The sequence below is a fragment of the Papio anubis genome, unplaced genomic scaffold (genome assembly GCF_008728515.1).
Source record: "Papio anubis isolate 15944 unplaced genomic scaffold, Panubis1.0 scaffold187, whole genome shotgun sequence".
NCBI classification, from domain to species: domain Eukaryota; kingdom Metazoa; phylum Chordata; class Mammalia; order Primates; family Cercopithecidae; genus Papio; species Papio anubis.
In genome coordinates, this window is record NW_022161877.1 from 137,330 (window position 1) to 155,075 (window position 17,746).

General features: G+C 38.4%; 1 protein-coding gene across 2 annotated transcripts in view; it reads left to right on the plus strand.

Annotated features, from left to right (window-relative positions):
- LOC101000835 (tropomodulin-2) overlaps positions 1-14,101 on the plus strand; it is a 64,934-nt gene extending 50,833 nt beyond the window's left edge. For both annotated transcript variants that reach the window (XM_003900940.4, XM_009210173.4), the window contains exons 9-10: positions 4,151-4,295; positions 6,149-14,101. In XM_003900940.4, the coding sequence (XP_003900989.1) occupies positions 4,151-4,295; positions 6,149-6,183 (180 nt within the window). In that variant the 3' untranslated portion in view covers positions 6,184-14,101. The remainder of the gene's footprint in view (positions 1-4,150; positions 4,296-6,148) is intronic.
- The last annotated feature ends 3,645 nt before the right edge of the window (positions 14,102-17,746 follow it).

Consider the following 17,746-nt stretch of genomic DNA (forward strand, 5'->3'; position numbering starts at 1 on the left):
AGATACTTGGGAATATAGGTGATTTGGGGTAACTTTTGACCATTGCATTAACACTGCAAGTTACCCAAGTCCAGGACTCAAATGCTCCAGGGGCACAAGCCATAGTAATGGCAGCCCTAACCTTAGCTCAGGGTTCATTCCTTGATACAGTCCCACTATTCTAAACTATGACATTTGCTAAAGTTGCTCATGAAAATCTGAGGTCAGCTTCTCTTACTTTTTTGCTGCCACTCCCTCCCATTGACTCATGATGCTTAAAGCGTTAATCTCTACATGGTGGATGCCCATAATTATTATTGTCTAACTGGAAATATCACATTGTGTTAAGTTCTCAAGGAGAGACTCATTTGAGGGGTTGCTGGATGACGAGAAAGAGAAAAGCAAAGAGATAAGCCTTAAAACTTGCTTGGGATGCAAGCCATAAACTTTTCTTCTTCATCTACTCCATATTTAAATTTTCCAAATTTAAAAGGTATATGTTTTTAACTTATTACAAAGTGATCAAGATTGTATGGTACTGGCACAAAAATAGACTAGCAGAGCGATAAAGCAGATTCAAATCAGGGAAGAATGAAACAAAAGATGGTAGGATAATTTGCTAGCATTTTGGAACAAAATTGAATTGGGTCTCTATCTTCATTCTTTTTTCTTTTTTTGTTTTAAGATGGAGTTTCTTTCACTCCTGTCACCCAGGCTGGAGTGCAGTGGTGCCATCTCGGCTCACTGCAACCTCTGCCTCCCAGGTTCAAGTGATGCTCCTGCCTCAGCCTCCCAAGCAGCTGGGATTACAGGCGCATGCCACCATCCCCTGCTAATTTTTGTATTTTTAGTAGAGACGGAGTTTCACCATGTTCACCAGGTTGGTCTCAAACTCCTGACCTCAGGTGATCCACCAGCCTCAGCCTCCCAAAGTGCTGGGATTTTAGGCATGAGCCACCATGCCTGGCCCTATCTTCACTCTTACGTTAAAATTCATTCCAGATGAAATAAAGATTTAAACATTAAAATATATTAAATCATAAACCAAATGGAAGAAATCAGGAAGAGTAGAGAGGCTTCCTAAACATGATATCTAGAAGATTGATAAATTTGACCATATGAAAATGAAAAACAAGTTCTGATAGTGACAAAATGAGAGTCAAAAGACAAACAGAGCAAAATGGTTTCAGCGCATTTGACAAAGGGCTAATTTCCTAACATACAAGAAACCTACAAATCAAGTTAAAAAACACAAAATACAGGAACCGTAAGCTGGTAGAAAAATGGGCAAATGGCATGGATTGGTAGTTCCTGAGAAAAAAGAAATATAAATCCATAAGAAAATTCATTGTTCTTATTCATCGTTTGACAAATGCAAATTAAGGGAGTTAAATAAATATAAAAGAAATATAAATTTTCACAAAGTGTATTGACAAAGATTAAAAAGGTAAGTAGTATCTTATTTGGCTAGGGTAGGGAAAGCAGTAACACTCGTACAGTTAGCAAGAATAAAAGCTGTCATAACCTTTGACAGTAAGTCAGTAATATACCAGAACTGGAAACATGCTTGCCCTCTGACCCAGCTATAATTTGTCCTACAAGCATACTTGCAGAAATGCCCCAAGGTGCACTGGGGGGAGGGAAGCTCACTACAGTTTTGTTTGGAATAGTGGAAATAGAATGCAATGTAACAGTAAGTCAGTGAGGCCTGGCTAAATACACTATGATCCATCACTGCAATGGGATGTGGCACAGTTCTTTATATGGATGAGGTAAATGTATATTTACCAACATGAAAAGATATCCTTAATGTTAAATGAAAAATAAAAACACACTTCAAAACAACATGCTAGTATAATCCATTTGTGTGAAAAAAGCATAGATGTACAAGTGATTGTGTAGATGTGTGAATGCATAGAAAATGTTTAGAACACTACATAGTGCACGCCAATCTGGCTTTCTCTGTGGGGAATGGGAATGTTGAAGTAAGGGAACTTTTATATTTTATATACATTTTAATTTGCATTTTCCAAACAAGCCTGTACTTTTTTTTTTTTTTTTTTTTTGAAATGGAGTCTACTCTGTCACCCAGGCTGGAATGCAGTAGCACAATCTCAGCTCACTGCAACCTGTGCCTCCCGGGTTCAAGCGATTCTCATGCCTCAGCCTCCTGAGTAGCTGGGACTATAGGCGCCTGCCACCATACCCAGCTAGTTTTTGTACTTTTAGTAGAGACAAGGTTTTGCCATGTTGGCCAGGCTGGTTTCAAACACCTGACCTCATGATCTGCCCATATCAGCCTTCCAGAGTGCTGGGATTACAGGTATGAGCCGCTGCGCCCAGCCTTATTTTTTGAAATGTAATGACTGTGTTATGAAAAAATATAACTCGTACAGTTATATTTAAAATTAAGGGACAAAGTATACTTTGTCCCTTAATTTTAAATTCCCATATTTACATGCCCCTATTTGTTTTTGTTTTTTTGAGACAAAGTCTCACTCTGTCACCCAGGCTGGAGTGCAGTGGCACAATCTCGGCCCACTGCAACTTCCGCCTCCTAGATTCCAGTGATTCTCTTACCTCAGCCTTCCAAATAGCTGGGACTACAGGTGCATGCCACCATGCCCAGCAAATTTTTTGTATTTTTAGTAGAAACGGGCTTTCACCGTGTTGCCCTGGCTGGTCTCGAACTCCTGACCTCAAGTGATCCATCTGCCTCGACCTCCCAAAGTGCTGGGATTACAGGTGGAGCCACAGTGCGTGACCTCCCTATTAAAAAAAGAAAAAAGGAAAAAAAAACCCTCTTTTTTATTTTTTTATTAGTTTATGTCTCAAACAAAAAAGCCTTTTCCCTGCTGGGTGCGGTGGCTTACACCTGTAATCCCAGCACTTTGGGAGACCGAGGCGGGTGGATCACGAGGTCAGGAGATCGAGACCATCCTAACACGGTGAAACCCCATCTCTACTAAAAATACAAAAAAACTAGCCAGGCGTAGTGGCGGGCGCCTGTGGTCCCGGCTACTCAAGAGGCTGAGGCAGGAGAATAGTGTGAACCCGGGAGGTGGAGCTTGCAGTGAGCTGAGATTGCGCCACTGCACTCCAGCCTGGGCGACACGGGAGACTCCGTCTCAAAAAAAAAAACCTTTTCCCACAAACTTAAACAAGTTGGAGATTTTTTTGTAGCCCGCCTTCAGAGTTTGCTGATTCATCCAAAAGTGTACATGGTTCAAACCACAATAAAGCTGCTCAGAATCACCTAATGAGATTCTGCTGAGAGACAACAGCCCATAGGTTGAGATCTTTAATTATTTTTGGATATGGATCCCAGAATTAAAAAATTATATTTGATAGCACAAATATAATTTGTGCACAACACAGTGACAACAGAGTGACTATAATCAACAATAACTTATGCATTTTAAATGTAAAAAGTAGAATTAGATTGATTGTAACACAAAGAAAGGATAAATGCTTGAAGTGATGGATACCCCATTTACCCTCTTGTGATTATTATGCATTATATGCCTGCGTCAAAATATCTTATGTACCCCATAAATATAATATACCTGTGTATCCACAAAAGTCAAAAATAAAAACATTTTATAAAAAAGAAGAAAAAGTATTGGAAATGAATAATGGTAATGGTTGCACAATATTGTGATTGTACTATATGCCACTGAATTGTGCAGTTTAAAATGGCAAAATTTTATGTATATTTTACCACAATAAGTAAATAAGAATTTCCTAGGTGAAAAGTAAAAAATAAAAATAAAAATTTAGTAATTGGATTGGCTGCTACAAAATAGTTTCATTATTTTTAAAACACACTTTGTTTAAATCACAGATACTGGGATGAATTCAAAACACCAAATATTAGTTTTGCTTTCATTTTAATTCTGGAATTATCCTTTCCTTCATAAACAATTTGCTTAGTTTTTTCAGCTGTAGGACACCAGCAAACTCAGCTCTCTGTTGGATTTTGCTTCTAGACAAGGAGCAGGATTCAAATGATTATGAGAGAAAACATCTCAAGTGACTCTGTACCTTTTAATTTGAGACCTTTGCCTCTTTGCCTTTTTGTCTAGCAAGTAGCCTTGTCTTTTTCCTGTGCAAGTAACTGTTTCCTCTTCCTTCTTGGTCATCCTGCGCGTGTGTCTGCACCTGCAACCAGAGGCAGCAGTTGGGAACAGCTGTAGAGATGGAAATTGCCCAGATGCTGGAGGAGAATTCAAGGATCCTCAAGTTTGGATACCAGTTTACCAAGCAAGGGCCACGAACAAGGGTGGCAGCTGCCATCACAAAGAATAATGACCTGGGTAATTCAGCCATAATATGTGCTGTTAACCATTAGAAGAGCATGAGCATTCACTTCTCCACTTCAGATGCAGCATCTTACAGATACCATTCCATTGGCCTCTGATGTCACTCACTTCTTCATATAAGACACATTATTATAATACATGGTCATAGGAGTCTTTGTGGTCCTCGCAGTGTTTAAGTTACATCATAGCATTTTCTCAAAAAAGAAGTTTGTTCTATTTTCCAGGTAGCCTTTGATTTTTGCTTGATTTCTTTTGTGTATTTGCTTCTCTTTTACTTACATGTAATCACCTTGTGTTGTTACATGCACCAGATACCCAATTATGTTTGACTTCTGACTGCTTTGGTACTTAGTTCTAAATATGGATATGTCTGATACTTTGGCACTTTACACGTGATATAAACATGGAGCTACATTATGAAGTTTAAACTCACAAGTTGCCTTTTCAGTTAGCCCCTTCAGCTTTTCCTGTGGCCACTTGTTGCTGAGGATCCCTGGCATTTCTTCTGTTAGAGGTGGGGCATATCCTGATCAACCATAGCAAAGAGGAATGGAACTGGGAAAACTTGGTCTGAGGATATCCCAGCCACCTGGAGCAGCCTGGCAAAAGGACATCTAGGAGGAGACATCCATTTGGCAAGCAGTCAGTCAGTCAACAGCAGGCTTCAATCCCCAGTTTGAGGTTCAGGGACAGAATACCAGATCTTGGGTCGAGGAACTGGTCAAGGCGTTCCACCAGGTACAGTGCTGGCCTCAAGGAGGACTCAGATAGTGAGCAAGATAGAAGCTAAAGGTTAGAACAAGAAGGGGCAAATAAAGGTTAGTGTCCAATTCCTTGTCCAGACAGGCTTTGCCAAGACCCTGAGGCCTAGGCAAGGTGTAGTGTGTGGCATCAGGAAGCTGGCTGGACATGTGATGGTACTTACCTGGGGGGTACACAGGGTGAGGCCAAGGGGCAGACAGGCAAATACGGATTTGGGGAAGAGTGGAAGCAGCAGTCAGAAGACACCTAGGAAAAGCACATTGGGTCCACAACCAAACAACATGGAGACCAAAGGAAAACAGGCAAAACGAGAGGTCTAAAGAAAATAGGGCAGCCTACGTCCAAGCAGCAGCATCTGTGGGCAAGAGCCTAGGCTGGAGCTAGGCTATTTAAAGTGGAGAGTTAGAGCAAGACTACAGCCAGGGCACATTTTTACCAAATCCAAGAAGGTTCAATAGCCCTCTTCCCAGTGACTAGGAGAGCCTGCAGCTGGGAAAGTGAAAGGTGGAAGAAGAGGGTTGCAGGAACTGGGAAACAGGCAGTCTGGGCAACTTCTTCGATCCTAAACATCAGGTTAATAGAAATTAATCTCTGAGTTTGCTTGCTAACTGAATCATACCTTCCTGTAGGTTGATATTTAAGAGTTTTTATTTAGAAGAGTTTTAGAATCTTTGAATTATTTGCAGCTTCTTCCAGACTTCAACCCATAATCAGCATTAAAAGATTGTGAAGAGTTAGTTAAAGCCAGTTGGTGACAGAGTTGCTAGTGCCATGGATAAACGGCCATGAAAATAGTCAAACTGCATAGTTTCACAGGTCTCTTCTGGAATTTCTACCCCATAGAAATGCGAACGTTCTAACACTCGAGTACCCAACTATCAGACATACCTGTATTTAAATGTAAATTCCACCAGACACTGGATTATTTTATCATTTCCATTGATTGTCATGGTTGAGTATTAAAATATAAGATAACTATATCCTCAAGCGTGTGAGATTGTCATCTTATGTAATTAATGCTGTTTATCTGGAATTTAAGAAGTATCCCTTCAATTTGTCTTTTTATTCCTTTCTTTCTTACCTAGTTCGTAAGAAGAGAGTTGAAGCAGACAGAAGGTAAACTTCCTCAGGGAGGAGTGAAGTTTCACCGTGGTGTGGCCATTGAAAAACAAATACTCTTCTTCTTCCCCATCGGGACCATTTTATCAAAGTTTGTTCATTTCCGTTAACCACATAACTAATAATTTAATTGTTATTCTTTTTTAGCACTACTTATTTATCTTGGATTTTGTAATATATACAATTGTTTTATTTGCTCATGGGCACTTCTGGCAACTTGACAAATGGACTGATGCAGATTTTAGAGAGTGACGACATGGAAAATGAATTTAACCACTTTCTTATTGGGTTGTCTTGCTTTCTTACATGAACTTTTTTTTTTTAATCATTGAAAGGAATTTAGTGTATACTATGTGTTTGTAATTGTGATTATGATAGAGGCCTATCTCTGTTTACATGCATAGCTTTGAGTTAGGCTAAATACATCAGAAGTGTTCTGCTGACCACATAAGAAGTTAGTATTGCCAATCTTTCACTGCATGTGAAAATGTGACCAATTTAGCGCAAATTCTGTCTTCGTTTCAGAAAAATCAGTAAATGCACATGCCCTGTTGATTGGAGATCAGTAGTGTCATCTTCATAAAGCAAGACAACATTATGACACTTTAAAACAGTATTAGCAAAGAAGTCTACTTGTTAACCCACAAATGTAGCTTCAAGCCAGACTCACAGGTAGCAAAATGAATTAGCACACCTACTTTTACTGACTATTCAACATAAATTGAATCTTTAACATGACTTTAAAGGATAACTATTTACAAAGCTGTTTTAAAGTTTTTCAAACATGATAGAAATTTTCTAAATGTTAGTAAGAGAGAAGCTTTTAAAACAGTACATTCCTGAATCAAACAATAATATTGTATCTTAAGGCTGTCTGATGCACATGATTGCATTTTTTGGGCAAATTTTAGAAGCATTTATGGCTTTGTCTTTAGTGTAACAAGATCACAGGATGAAAGATGAACATTCAGGTTAATTATCTAGACTTTTGTCCGCAGTACATGATCCATCCAGACATTTGCGAATGTCAGGAGAAAAATGTGAATTATCATTTATCCAGATGCATGTCATCTCAAGGACAAAGCCTGTGAAAGTACAGCTGAAATGGTTGCATTGTAGTGTGCATTAATCTTTTGATGTAGTGGTGTAAAAATGCAATGCTAAACTAAGGAAGCAGGTGACTGCAGCCTTTGGCTCAAGTGCACTACTCTGATAACTGTCAGTGCCTGAGGTTGTGATTGGTGACATTCTGACACTGCCCAAGGCAACTCACCCTGTATTCCTCCTTTTTCCCCTCCCTTTCTTCCAATTCATTGTCGTTTTTCTCTTCTTTTCTCTAATTTGTTACTAAACAAATTCCAGAGTTTGTTTCGTAACCGAGTGAGTGTTCCTTAGTTGCCTGGTAGCAATAAAACAAGTGAATAGGAAAATGATTAATATATTATTCTGTTATTCTATTTAGCTTGTAAAACACATGGAATCTGTTTAAGATAGCCCTTGTAAAGTTGGACATTTACCTGTATTATAAGTACCCACAGCTGTGTCTCTGAAGTCCTTTGAAATATCTCATTTTCTTGAAATTTTTTTAATTTTTGAGAACACAATAAGCAGAATATTCTAACACCTTTGGCCCTAAAAATCCTTTAATTAGTTTATGGCTTCATCTCCTTATCTATTTTAAAAACACAGTAAATACTGTTTCATGGTTTTCAGTCTGATTTTTCCTTCCTTTTCACCCATTTAGGTGTGATGTGTTGGAGTCAACTTGTACAGGCTTGCCAATTGTTATATTTTCAAGAATTTTGCAAACTGGTTGTTCAATACAGCCATTATTTAAAATGAAATGATGTGTACTTACAATTGAATGAATTATATTAAGGACAAAAGTAACAAATACTATACTCAAAAATCTTACATTTTACTATTTTCTAACCTCTTAAGATTATTTACATCTAGTAGGTATGTATGTAGAAATACTACTTAATAGTATGCTACTGAACATATCCTCTCAACTCCATGTTCACTACTTCTTGTTACTACAATGGCTTGAAATTGGCCGTGGTAGAAATATTTACATCACAGAAATTAGCAATATGTAAGAAACTGGGGCTTTCTCCCCCTCTAGATTGCTGGTTGATAAGCATTCATCAGCACACCACTGGGTGAAATTACAAATGTTTTTATACATATGTTTTGCTTACCATGTTGCCAAAGGGAAGAACATTTCTCTTAGATGTCTTTTCTCCTCTTTGGATTTGTTACAAACCTATTTAAGTGCTCAGTCCCTGACCTGCCTCTCCAAGTAAGCCTTTTTCCTTTTTTTTTTCTCACTCTCTTTCTTGCCTTGCCTCTTAAAATCCCGGACCTTATAGAGCATTCCTTGCAGCCCCACAGTGCTGTGAACTGGGGGCTAAAGCAGTTGTTGGCAAACTCTGGCAGAAAGCAAGAAAAAAAAAAAATCAGAGTTCAACCATGGCTGTTTCTTTTGTACAAGCAGTTATTGATAGTATTAAAGCAAGATAATGGAAAATTATCAAAAATATAGCACTGTTTTTAGCTTATAAAATAGTTGGGTCGCATGCAACAGAGTCTATGAAATGAAATGTTGATTACTAATCAGTTTGTTTTATTATTACCTGTGTTTTTAAAGTGGCTTGAAAGGTGGCATTTCCATGAGTATGCACATATTGACGATAATCCTTAGAAAAATATACACTTGAGGAGCCTATCCACCATTTAATTAGCCTAGGACTTCATCCCTCTCTCTGCCCAAAGTATGTGGAAATGGTAGGTCTTTCATCATCATGGGCACAGTTAATCCTTTGCTATCCATTGTAATGGGGCATAATGTATATAAAATTTTTTTCTATGTATTTGTTTTGCCAGATACTGTGTTGAGATATTTGACAATATTTGGATAACTGATTGAAGGGAGATAACTTCTCCCCAGGCCTATCTCCCCCCGCCCCCTTTTAGAGTTGTGCAGGTCCACTTTAAGTATAAAATCATTCACCTGGACTTGTGGGCTCATATCACCAACATCTATTACGGCATATGTAGATGATGTTTAGGAGATAAACCTTAGAAGTCTAGAAATCATATGATTAGTTCAGCACTGCAGCTCCCCATCTGCTTATTGTGTATAACTGGAAGCTGTTTTCATCCTCATCAGCGTGATTAAATGACTTAGTTTCTTTCATCTTTGGAGGGTATAATGTAAATAAGTGTCGTGTGTGTATGTGCATGTGTACTGTCAGATATCTAACTAGGTATTTGGCTACATCTGGACAACTGATTGAAGGGAGATGCTCTCTCCCCAGTCCTCTTCCCTTGTCCTTTTTAGAATTGCTGCAGGCCCAGGTTAAATATGAAATTACTCCCTAGAGTTTGCAGTTTATGTTACCAACCACCACATTTTATAGCTATGTAGAGGATGACTCTTAGGAAATAAATATTAGAAGCCTAGAAATCATTTAGCTGTTCTAGCACCAAATCTATCCGTTTGCCTAATGTATTTAACATTCCATCCTCATCAACATGATTAAGCCCCTTTCTTCCATCTTTGTAGGGCTCATTGTATATAAATATTTTGTACATAAAGATCATCAAATACTGTAATGAGGTATTTGGCTTCATCTGGAAAATTGATTGGAGGGAGACGCAGTCTCTCAGCCCTGCTTCCCTTGTCCCTGTCCAAGTTGCTGCAGGCCCAGGTTAGAAGATTACCAACCTGGAGGGGCATGCAGTTCATCTTACAATAAAAGTCCATTCATTTAAAAACTCAGAAATCATCCCAGTGCCTGTACTCCTCAAACCAATTTCCCTAAGGGGAGACTGGCACACCAGCCCAAAGAACAGGTGCTTCTCTTCCAACAGAAACATGGCCCCTGACAGGGCACCAGCATTAGGGAAACCAATGTCTTCCGTATAGCTGCCATGAGAATATTTCAGATGCTCAAACTGAAAACTCTTAAAACCAATGTTAAGCATCAGCATGCTTTAAGTGTAAGATAGCCCTCTGGAATTTACAAACACATGTGCAGCTATTTCCTTGTTCACAGATATGATGTACTCAGCCCTCCCCTAGGCACTATGAAGGAGACAGAGGAAGCATAAAAATTCTGGACTAATATAATTTTATATGTCTTTCTGGGATTGGGGAGTAGATTGAGTGCCTTTTTTACAAAGAAGATCCCATATTTAATTCAAGTATTTATAGCATCAGCAAAAAAGGGCAGAGGGCAGGAAGTTGAGAACACTAGGTTCTGTGCTATGTTACCTGTATTCGGTAGAACTGTTTCTGGAGTCAGGTTTTAAGTCATGATCCTGAAGCTTCCTTCCCCTCTTCCACTAATGATGCAATAATAGCTGTTTTCGTTTTAATTAGCAGAGAACTAAGAGGAAAGGTCCTAGCTCTACCTTCCACTCGCAACTTCCCTTTACCTCCCCTTATTGCTTTCATCTCAAATATCCCTGCTACTCAACCAATCCTAAAGCTAACGTACTGAGACGCACACAAAGGAAAGGTGTAAGAGTGCTTGGAAGCATCCAGCTGAGCCCACTGGAGGAAAATCACACGATAGGGCCTCCTGTTGTGATATACTGGCCAGAGAAAAGTGCCAAGAACTTCAGGGATGTTATTCACTGCTTTCCTACTCCCCAGCACTAGATCAGATTGGATTTTACTTTGTAGTTCAGAAGTTAAGAAGTCAAATTGCTGACCGAGGTGGGGAAGGAGGATGGAAATTAAAGGTTTACATTTGTTTAATGGCAGAACTGAGATTTGCTCTGCTTACCTCTTTCCCATATGTCTGTAATAGCAATGACTGAATAATCAGTAGACCAATGGAAGTGGAGTTGCAAGTTTAAATTTATAACCTGACTCTGGGTTCTGTTCTAGAAACAGTACATGTTTTAGAGGCTTTGCCAGTTGGGATACATTGTTGACTTGGGGGAGGCTGAAGGAGAGAGCTGACAACCTAGACACAGAAAAGAGTAATTAACTAACTAGATTTTCTTCTGATCTCTTCCATGGTAGTAATTCTGAGCACATTGGCCCAGCTAGTTGGTATGGTGAAGGGGCACCGTACTAACAGATTTGGAGACTGAATCCTAATCCCATCACCAACACTTAGCAGGTATATGATCATGGGCAATTCATTCAATTGCCTGCCAATTATAGACTATATAGGGGGAAGAGCACTGGATTTGGAGTCAAGAAACGTGGACACTTGGCTCCACACTTCCTTAGCTGAGTAACTTTGGGCAAACCACTTGGTCTCTCGAGCCTAAGGTTCTTCAGCTATAAAATGGGAATAATATCTTCACTAACTACCTCACAGAGTTGTGGTAAGAATATAATCAGATAACTGGATACAAACACTATATAAACTGGAAAGCGCCATACAAATGTGAGAGATCAGTTTTATTATCAAATCACTATTTTCCACTGCCTCTTGAATCGGTTTTATTCTAACCAACCATTACATCTTCCTCATCTTTTGGAGTGTGGGCAATTGAGGCTTGGGTGTGTCATCAGGGACTGGAGTTATTTCAGCTCCCACATAGAGGTGGGAGAGGTGGTTGATGGGGCGGTGGAAGTTAGATACCAGTGATGTATATGGTAGGACATTTTCCTGGGTCACTTTGACAGTACCTTGGGAAATTGTCAGAATCCTTGCAGAGGGCCGAGGCTGGGCACAAGGGAGAAAGCAAACAGTTGAGAATTGAGAGGAGGGTCTGGAGCACGACTGCCCTCCTGTCATTGCTGCAGGTGGGAGAGGCTAAGACTTCAGGTATGACTGGAGGCCTAGGAGAGAAGAGTGTCCCTAGGGTTTCAAGAATTTTCATGCCTAGCAGCTGAGTAACAAGCACCAGTTCTGATAGATAGTGAAGGGGAGAAAATGCCACCTGTTGTGGGACAGCTCTGCAGGGCAGCAGCTGCCTTGTTATCACCAGCAACCTTAGCCCTAGTCAGTAATATTTCTGCTAAGAAAGGTTTTGAAGCATGGCCTCCAAGGACTTTCATAAGCCCTTGGAGTCAGGACTGTGTCTCATCCATCTTTGTATCTTAAGTACCATCTCATAAGGTGCCTTGTACATAGTAGGTGCTTAATGAACAAATATTGCTTGAATTTAGCTGTTGTCCAGCCCCACAGAGTTATGCTCCATTTGCCACCATGTGATATTTTTGGGAAACAATACTGATTTGGATGCCAGCTGTATGTGACTTTGGGCAAGACTCTCCCATCTATCTTGTCTTCATTTCATCTGTAAAATGAAGTGAGTGGATTCAGTGCTCCCTAAGGTCTCTTCCAGCTCCAATACTTGACAAGCCTATGATTCTAAATCGTTTCCATTGCCTCTGAACATGGGTGAGTAATGCCTCCACTGCAGCTCTGTTTTCCTCCAGGAGGCTTTGTTCAGAGGAGGTCTGACTATTGCACAGCCAGTTTTTTCTTCCTCTTCAATAGTTCTTTACTGTCTTCAGAATAGTTGTGGATGAGCGGCCTTTTCTGAAAGGATACTTAAAAATATATACTATTTAGGCTGGGCATAGTGGCTCATGCCTGTAATCCCAGCACTTTGGGAGGCCAAGGCAGGTGGATCACCTGAGATCAGGAGTTCAAGACCAGCCTGGCCAATATGGTGAAACCCCGTCTCTACTAAAAATACAAAAAATTAGCTGGGCCTGGTGGCAAGAGCGTGTAATTCCAGCTACTGGGGAAGCTGAGGCAGGAAAATCGCTTGAACCCAGGAGGTGGAGGTTGTAGTGTGCCGAGATCATACCACTGCACTCCAGCCTGGGTGACAAGAGCGAAACTCCATCTCAAAAAAATAAATAAAATATATACTATCTTGCTCCTCAACCAGTGGGAAAGGAGAGGAGGGGAGGCAAAGAAAGAAACTGAGCACAGTAAACACAGCATTTTTTGTAGGCTCTTATTTAAAGTGTATGTGTGTATGTGTGTGTGTGTGTGTAAGTATTGACTAGGAAACAGAGAAGCCAATCAAAAGTATACTGTGCAATTGAGAGAGGCTGACCCAGGATTTAAAACTTCCTTTGGGTAATCTAACTGTGAGTAGATAGGAATCGGCCATATGGTGAAATGAGATCAATAGGAAATGTGCTTTTTGAGGAAATTTTATTTTAGTACCAAATGTTGCCAGTGACAATCTTCAGTTAAGAAATAAGTTATTCTAACCTAAAATTCTTATCTCTGCCACTTTGGTTTAAAAACAAAAGCTCTTATATACATGAAATAATTATATTTTAATTAAGCCTTTAGCTTAGTTGTTTTCATCTCTTCAAGGAAAATGAATAAGCAGCATTTTTCATTGTACTTAAAAATGTAAAATATCTGCATGCCACTAATCTGTAACATTTTACCAGTTCAGATGCCTGTAATGTGTGACTTTATGTGTGTCTGTGTTGTTTTGAAGATAACAAAGGAAGTAATACTTTGTAAACTGTTTAAACAAGTGTTTAAACTTCTATTGGCAACATTTATTGGGCTAAGCAGTTACTGAAAACTCCATATAGTTTTATTTTCCATTTGAAACTTCAATCAAATCAAGACTATTATATTCATTAGGGAATTAAAGACTAATTTGCCTTTTAAATGTGAAGTTGAACATTGTGTGGAAAGTAAATGTGTGATAAAGCAAAATGTATAAAGTTTGAAATATTATACTTTTACCCTGGATAATTATTCAGGACCCCAGTTGGCCCAAATAGGTGCAATTTTTAATACTTTGAAATTAGCCAGCCAGACTTAATGCTAAGGTAAATGTAAACTGTTTTAATTAATTAGCTTTCAAAGATATAATGTATCTATTTCTGTCAGGAATGATATTTCCAAATGAAAATGTAAAGAACATTGGGAATTAATAAACTTTCCTTTCGAAGTAAAAGTAAAGACTGGTTTTATATGGCTAATCTTTAGACAGTGTTTCTTTAAAACAAATGGTTGGCATCATGGTATTAGATGAGCACATCTGCAGAAAACTATAAAATGCCTTTATTATGAAGAAACAAGACAACTACAAGTAGCCATAACAGAGAGAAATAACTCGTTATCAAACAAAAATGTACACATTTGGCTAAATAGTTAAAAATTTACTAGAATGAATGGGAACAGGAATACAGAAAGCCCAAACAGGTTAACTATTTTACCCTGAATTTTTTACACTAACTTTGGATTTACATTATTATTATTTTTAAAGCCCTTCTGGTAATTTGTAATACTGAACACTAAAAATGATGAAGTTATGTTGTAAAGGTTTGACCCTGGAAAAACAGGAAAAGCTGTTCTTCCTGCCCTTCTGCTGAACTCTGTCCCAACTCTTGGATTTCAGTTTAGGCTGGTAAGGTTCAACTGAGAAACATAAAGAGCCAGTGTCTAATTTCTGTATTTGCTGTTTCACACCTTCTCTTGGACAAAGAAGTATAGTAATTATTTTGTTTAAAAGATTCTCCCTTTCAGCCTATTGGGTTATAATGAATAGAGCAGTTAATTTTTAAAATCAACTTAAAAATAGCATGAGGAGAATATAACTTAACTGCTACCTGTGTGGAGAAAGACTTTGATGTTTTAGTTTATTAAAAGCTTAATGTGGATACACACAAAAACACACACACAGAGCAATAAATTAAATCATGCCACCAGAGAAAATCATCTTCACTAAAAGGAAGACAGGAATGAAGGAAAGAAGGAAGAGAAAACCATAAAGTAACTAGAAAACAACAAAATGGCAGGAGTAAGTCCTTACTTAGCAGTAATAACATTGAATATAAATGAACTAAACTCCCCAGTAAAAAGACATACTATCTTTTCATTGGGCTGAATAACATTTTTTAAAAAGGCTGACTGATCTGTTGCATACAGGTAACACTTTTCCTTTAAAGATACACAGGCTGAAAATGAAGGGATGGAAAAAGATATTTCATGCTAATGGAAACCAAAAAAGAACAGAAGTCACTATACTTATATCAGACAAAATAGAGTTCATGAGAAAACTGTAAGAAGAGACAAAGAAGGTCATTATATAATGATAAAGGGGTCAATTCAGCAAGAGGATATAACAATTTTAAATACATGTGCCCCCAATACTGGAGCACCCAGATACATAAAGCAAATATTATTAGAACTAAAGAGAAAGAGAGAGAGAGACCTCAATACAATAATAGCTGGGGACTTCAACACCCCACTTTCAGCATTGGACCCATCTTCTAGGGAGAAAATCAACAAAGAAACATTGGACTTAATCTGCTCTATAGGCCAAATGGACCTAAGAGATATTTACAGAACATTTTATCTAAGCTGCAGAATACACATTCTTCTCAGCATATGGATCATTTTCAGGTATAGATGTTAGGTCACAAAACAAGTCTTGATATATTTTTAAAAATTGTGATAATATCAGGCATCTTCTCTGACCACAATGGAATAAAACTAAAAATCAATAGCAAGAGGAATTTTAGAAACTATACAGATACACGGAAATTAAACAATATGCTCCTGAATGACCAGTGGGTAAATGAAGAAATCAGAAAAATTGAAAAATTTCTTGAAACAAATGATGATGGAAATGGAACATATCAAAACCTATGGGAAACAGTGAAAGCAGTACCAAGAAGGAAGTTAATAGTGTCTACATCAAAAAAAGAAGAAAAACTTCAAATAAATAATGAGGCATCTTAAAGGACTAGAAAAGCAAGAGCAAGCCAAACCCAAAATTAGTAGAAGAAAAGAAATAATAAAGATAGAGCACAAATAAATGAAATTGAAATGAAGAAAGTAACATAAAAGATCAATGAAACAAAAAGTTGGTGTTTTGAAAAGGAAAATTGACAAACCATTACCTAGACTAAGAAAAAAAAAGAAGACCCAAATAAATAAAATCAGAAATGGAAAGGGAGACACTACAACTTATACTACAAAAATTCAAAGGATCATTAGTGGCTACTGTGAGCAACTATATGCAAATAAATTGGGAACCTAAAGAAAATGAATAAATTCCTAGACACATAAACCTAACAAGATTGTACCATGAAGAACTCCAAAGTGTGACCAGACCAATAACAAGTAACGAGATTGAAGTCATAATAAAAAGTCTGCCAGTAAGGAAAAGCCCAAGACCTGATGGCTTCACTGCTGAATTCCACCAAACATTTAAAGAAGAACCAATACCAATTCTACTCAAACTGTTCCAGAAAATAGAGGAGAAGGGAATACAAACTCATTCTACAAGGCCAGTATTACCCTGAGATCAAAACTAGACAAAGACAGATCAAAAAAAGAAAATTACAGACCAATGTCCCCGATGAATATTGATGCAAAAATCTTCAACAAAATACTAGCAAACTGCATTCAACAAGACATTTAAAAGATCATTCTTCATGACCAAGTAAAATTTATCCCTGGAATGCAAGGATGGTTCAACATACATAAATCAGGCCAGGAATGGTGACTCACACCTATAATCCCAGCACTTTGGGAGCCTGGGCAACAAGGTGAAACCCTGTCTCCACCAAAAAACAAAAACAAAAAATTAGCCAGGCATGGTGGTGTGCGCCTGTGGTCTCAGCTATTCAGGAGGCTGAGGTGAAAGAATCACTTGAGCCTAGGAGGTAGAAGTTCCAAAGAGCCAAGATTGTGCTACTGCATTCCAACCTTGGTGACTGAGCAAGAACCTCGCTCAAACAAAAAAACAACCAAAAAAAACCCCCACCAGAAATCAATCAATGTGACACATCATATCAACAGAGTGAAGGATATAAACCATATTATCATTTCAATTGATGCTAAAAAAAAAAAAAAAAAGATAAAATTCAATGTCCCTCCATGATAAAAACCCTCAAAAAACTGGGTATACTTTGGGAGGCCAAGGCGGGCGGATCACGAGGTCAGGAGATTGAGACCATCCTGGCTAACAGGGTGAAAACCCATCTCTACTAAAAAATACAAAAAAATTAGCCAGGTGTGGTGGCGGGTGCCTATAGTCCCAGCTACTCGGGAGGCTGAGGCAGGAGAATGGTGTGAACCTGGAAGGCAGAGCTTGCAGTGAGCTGAGATCGCACCACTGCACTCCAGCCTGGGCAAAAGAGTGAGACTCTGTCTCAAAGAAAAAAAAAACTGGGAATAAAAGGAACATGCCTCAACATAATAAAAACCATATGTGAAAGACCCACAGATAGTTTCATACTGAATGGGAAAAAATTAACTCTTTCCTCTAAGATCTGGAAAAGACAAGGATGCCCACTTTCACCACTGTTACTCAACATAGTACTGGAAGTCCTAGCTAGAGCAATCAGACAAGAGTAATAAATAAAGAGCATCCAAATTAGAATCGAAGAAATCAAATTATCCTTGTTTGCAGATGACATAATCTTACATTTGGAAACACCTAAAGATGCCATCAAACAACTATTAGAACTGATAAACAAATTCCATAAAGTTACAGTAAACAAAGTCAACATATACAAATCAGTAGCATTTCTATATACCAACAATGAACAACCTGAAAAAGAAATTTAAAAAGTAATCCCCTGATGGTGCTTT